This window comes from Montipora foliosa, chromosome 14 (assembly GCF_036669935.1).
Source record: "Montipora foliosa isolate CH-2021 chromosome 14, ASM3666993v2, whole genome shotgun sequence".
Classification (NCBI taxonomy): Eukaryota; Metazoa; Cnidaria; class Anthozoa; order Scleractinia; family Acroporidae; genus Montipora; species Montipora foliosa.
This window is the reverse complement of record NC_090882.1, coordinates 21,843,401-21,848,400: the sequence shown is the minus strand read 5'-3', so window position 1 is coordinate 21,848,400 and position 5,000 is coordinate 21,843,401. Positions and strand designations below refer to the sequence as shown.

The window sequence follows — 5,000 nt, the reverse complement described above, 5'->3', positions numbered from 1 at the left end:
AACTATCAGCTGTGCTTGCATGATCTTCTCCGAATAGTTTTATCCGCACATCTAATGCCCGCTGCTTTGACTGCACGGCAGAGGTAAAATCACCTAACGAATGCTGTGTCACCCCAAGTGAATGGTAAATGTCAGCTGTGCTTGCATGATCTTCTCCGAATAGTTTTATCCGCACATCTAATGCCCGCTGTTTTGACTGCACGGCAGAGGTAAAATCACCTAACGAATGCTGTGTCACCCCAAGTGAATGGTAACTGTCAGCTGTGCTTGCATGATCTTCTCCGAATAGTTTTATCCGCACATCTAATGCCCGTTGGGCAGACTGAAGGGCAGAGGAAAAATCACCTGAAGAATGCTGTGTCGTACTAAGTGAATGGTAACTATTAGCTATGCTTGCATGATCTTCTCCAAATAGTTTTATCCGCACATCTAATGCCCGCTGCTTTGACTGCACGGCAGAGGTAAAATCACCTAACGAATGCTGTGTCACCCCAAGTGAATGGTAAATGTCAGCTGTGCTTGCATGATCTTCTCCGAATAGTTTTATCCGCACATCTAATGCCCGCTGTTTTGACTGCACGGCAGAGGTAAAATCACCTAACGAATGCTGTGTCACCCCAAGTGAATGGTAAATGTCAGCTGTGCTTGCATGATCTTCTCCGAATAGTTTTATCCGCACATCTAATGCCCGTTGGGCAGACTGAAGGGCAGAGGAAAAATCACCTGACGAATGCTGTGTCGCACTAAGTAAATGGTAACTATCAGCTGTGCTTGTATGATCTTCTCCGAATAGTTTTATCCGCACATCTAATGCCCGTTGGGCAGACTGAAGGGCAGAAGAAAAATCACCTGAGGGATGTGTCGTACTAAGTGAATGGTAACTATTAGCTGTGCTTGCATGATCTTCTCCGAATAGTTTTATCCGCACATCTAATGCCCGTTGGGCAGACTGAAGGGCAGAGGAAAAATCACCTGAAGAATGCTGTGTCGTACTAAGTGAATGGTAACTATTAGCTATGCTTGCATGATCTTCTCCAAATAGTTTTATCCGCACATCTAATGCCCGCTGCTTTGACTGCACGGCAGAGGTAAAATCACCTAACGAATGCTGTGTCACCCCAAGTGAATGGTAAATGTCAGCTGTGCTTGCATGATCTTCTCCGAATAGTTTTATCCGCACATCTAATGCCCGCTGTTTTGACTGCACGGCAGAGGTAAAATCACCTAACGAATGCTGTGTCACCCCAAGTGAATGGTAAATGTCAGCTGTGCTTGCATGATCTTCTCCGAATAGTTTTATCCGCACATCTAATGCCCGTTGGGCAGACTGAAGGGCAGAGGAAAAATCACCTGACGAATGCTGTGTCGCACTAAGTAAATGGTAACTATCAGCTGTGCTTGTATGATCTTCTCCGAATAGTTTTATCCGCACATCTAATGCCCGTTGGGCAGACTGAAGGGCAGAAGAAAAATCACCTGAGGGATGTGTCGTACTAAGTGAATGGTAACTATTAGCTGTGCTTGCATGATCGTCTCCGAATAGTTTTATCCGCACATCTAATGCCCGCTGTTTTGACTGCACGGCAGAGGTAAAATCACCTAACGAATGCTGTGTCACCCCAAGTAAATGGTAACTATCAGCTGTGCTTGTATGATCTTCTCCGAATAGTTTTATCCGCACATCTAATGCCCGTTGGGCAGACTGAAGGGCAGAAGAAAAATCACCTGTGGGATGTGTCGTACTAAGTGAATGGTAACTGTCAGCTGTGCTTGCATGATCTTCTCCGAATAGTTTTATCCCCACATCTAATGCTCGCTGTTTTGAGTGCAGAGCAGAGGTAAAATCACCTAACGAATGCTGGATCACCACAAGAGAATGGTAACTATCAGCTGTGCCTGCATGATCTTCTCCGAACAGTTTTATCCGCAAATCTAATGCCCGTTGGGCAGACTGAAGGGCAGAGGAAAAATCACCTAACGAATGCTGTGTCGTACTAAGTGAATAGTAAATATCAGCTGTGCTTGCATGATCTTCTCCGAATAGTTTCATCCGCAAATCTAATGCCCGCTGTTTTGACTGCAGAGCAGAGGTAAAATCACCTAACGAATGCCGTGTCACCCCAAGTGAATGGTAAGTGTCAGCTGTGCTTGCATGATCTTCTCCGAATAGTTTTATCCGGACTTCTAATGCCCGTTGTTTTGACTGCAGAGCAGAGGTAAAATCACCTAACGAATGCTGGATCACCCCGAGTAAATGGTAACTATCAGCTGTGCAAGCATGATCTTTTCCGAATAGTTTTATCCTCATATCTAATGCCCGTTGGGCAGACTGAAGGGCAGAGGAAAAGTTACCTGAAGAATGCTGTGTCGTACTAAGTGAATGGTAACTATCAGCTGTTCTTCCATGATCTTCTCCGAATAGTTTTATCCGCACATCTAATGCCCGCTGTTTTGACTGCAGAGCAGAGGTAAAATCACCTAACCAATGCTGGATCACCCCGAAAGAAAGGTAACTGTCAGCTGTGCTTGCATGATCTTCCCCCAATAGTTTTATCCGGACATCTAATGCCCGTTGGCAGACTGAAGGGGAGAGGAAAAATCACCTGAAGAATGCTGTGTCGTACTAAGTGAATAGTAAATATCAGCTGAGCTTGCATGATCTTCTCCGAATAGTTTTATCCGCACATCTAATGCCCGCTGTTTTGACTGCAGAGCAGAGGTAAAATCACCAAACGAATGCTGGATCACCCCGAGAAAATGGTAACTATCAGCTGTGCCTGCATGATCTTCTCCGAACAGTTTTCTCCGCACATCTAATGCCCGTTGGGCAGACTGAAGGGCAGAGGAAAAATCACCTGAAGAATGCTGTGTCGTACTAAGTGAATAGCAAATATCAGCTAAGCTTGCATGATCTTCTCCGAATAGTTTTATCCGCACATCTAATGCCCGCTGTTTTGATTGCAGAGCAGAGGTAAAGTCACCTAACGAATGCTGCGTCACCCCGAGTGAAAGGTAACTGTCAGCTGTGCTTGCATGATCTTCTCCGAATAGTTTTATCCGCACATCTAATGCCCGTTGGGCAGACTGAAGGGCAGAGGAAAAATCACCTGACGAATGCTGTGTCGTACTAAGTGAATGGTAACTATCAGCTGTGCTTGCATGATCGTCTCCGAATAGTTTTATCCGCACATCTAATGCCCGCTGCTTTGACTGCACGGCAGAGGTAAAATCACCTAACGAATGCTGTGTCACTCCAAGTGAATGGTTACTGTCAGCTGTGCTTGCATGATCTTCTCCGAATAGTTTTATCCCCACATCTAATGCCCGTTGTTTTGAGTGCAGAGCAGAAGTGAAATCACCTAACGAATGCTGTGTCACCCCAAGTGAATGGTAACTGTCAGCTGTGCTTGTATGATCTTCTCCGAATAGTTTTATCCCCACATCTAATGCCCGCTGTTTTGAGTGCAGAGCAGAGGTAAAATCACCTAACGAATGCTGGATCAGCCCGAGTGAATGGTAACTATCAGCTGTGCTTGCATGACCTTCTCCGAATAGTTTTATCCGAACATCTAATGCCCGTTGGGCGGACTGAAGGGCAGACGTAAAATCACCTAACGAATGCTGTGTCGCACTAAGTAAATTGTAACTATCAGCTGTGCTTGCATGATCTTCTCCGAATAGTTTTATCCGCACATCTAATGCCCGTTGGGCAGACTACAGAGCAGACGTAAAATCACCTAACGAATGCTGTGTTGCACTAAGTGAATGGTAACTATCAGCTGTGCTTGCATGATCTTCTCCAAATAGTTTTATCCGCACATTTAATGCCTGTTGGGCAGACTGAAGGGCAGAGGAAAAATCACCTGAAGAATGCTGTGTCGTACTAAGTGAATGGTAACTATCAGCTGTGCTTGCATGATCTTCTCCGAACAGTTTCTTCCGAACATGTAATGCCTTTTGGGCAGACTGGAGAGCAGACTTAAAATCACCCAACAAATGCTGGATCACCCCGAGTGAATGGTAACTATCAGCTGTGCTTGCATGATCTTCTCCGAACAAATTCATCCGTACATCTAATTTCCTTTGGGTAGACTGGAGAGCAGACGTAAGATCACCTAACGAATGCTGTGTCACCCGTAGTGATAGGTAGCTATGGGTTAAGAATGCATTTGCTTCTTGTCTATTTGTTCTCAATACGCTATCAAAAGGGTTGCCTGTTTTGAAATCAAGAGCATTTGAGTAGTTCTTCTGTTGGAGGTGCAATTCACCGAAGTCCTGGTAGAAGTTTGCGAGGGGCTGATTACATTCTTGAGAATGAACGGTCACGGTTGAATCAACGTTCCCCTCTGGGCCTGAAGAGCTATGTATGGATTGCTCCAGCGTTGCTAGGTGACGTGCGACTGATTCTTCAAAACCTGATCCAATAGTTCCCTCTTCGGTGAATGTTGACCCCAGAAGTGCCAAAACCTTAGCGCAAAAATGAAACAAATAAAAAGGGGTTTTGGAATTTATCTGGAGGTCATTTAATATTTGGAGGGCAGGGTTGATTACAAATTGCTTGGTGTCAGTGTCAAAGAAATTCTTTGCTGCTTTCCTGACGTGAGATATAATTAGGAATTGCAATGGCCAATTATCCGAGATAGAAGTGTTTATTTGAAGCTTTTTGACGTTGTTTAGTTCTTTTCCTTTGCATGCCAGAGGTGGAATAACAATGAGTTGCTCGGCTTCGCACTCCTCGCGTGCTTTGTTATAGTAGAAAGTCGAGGTAGATGGGTGGTTTAAGAACTGATAATAGACCGCCATGACTTGGTAAACAACCAGCCTTAAAATTTTCTGCTCTGCACTTTCACCCATTAAAGAAAGAGCCTCTTGCAGGCACTGTATCCCGCTCTCATCCTCGCCGATAAGAAGCTCACATATGCCAAAATAACACTTGTACTTACTCCTTTCATCATCAGAAACTGATGATAAAGATGTTGATTGGATTTCATATGCCTTCT

At 44.7% G+C, this 5,000-nt stretch overlaps 1 protein-coding gene and 1 pseudogene across 1 annotated transcript in view; both read right to left on the bottom strand.

The window, feature by feature from the left end:
* LOC137984510 (tetratricopeptide repeat protein 28-like) overlaps positions 1–2,308 on the bottom strand; it is a 5,784-nt gene extending 3,476 nt beyond the window's left edge. The window contains exon 1 of the mRNA XM_068831676.1: positions 1–2,308. This exon is cut by the window's left edge and continues 3,476 nt beyond it. Within this exon, the coding sequence (XP_068687777.1) occupies positions 1–2,308 (2,308 nt within the window).
* A 254-nt stretch (positions 2,309–2,562) lies between these two features.
* LOC137984940 (uncharacterized) overlaps positions 2,563–5,000 on the bottom strand; it is a 14,381-nt pseudogene continuing 11,943 nt past the window's right edge.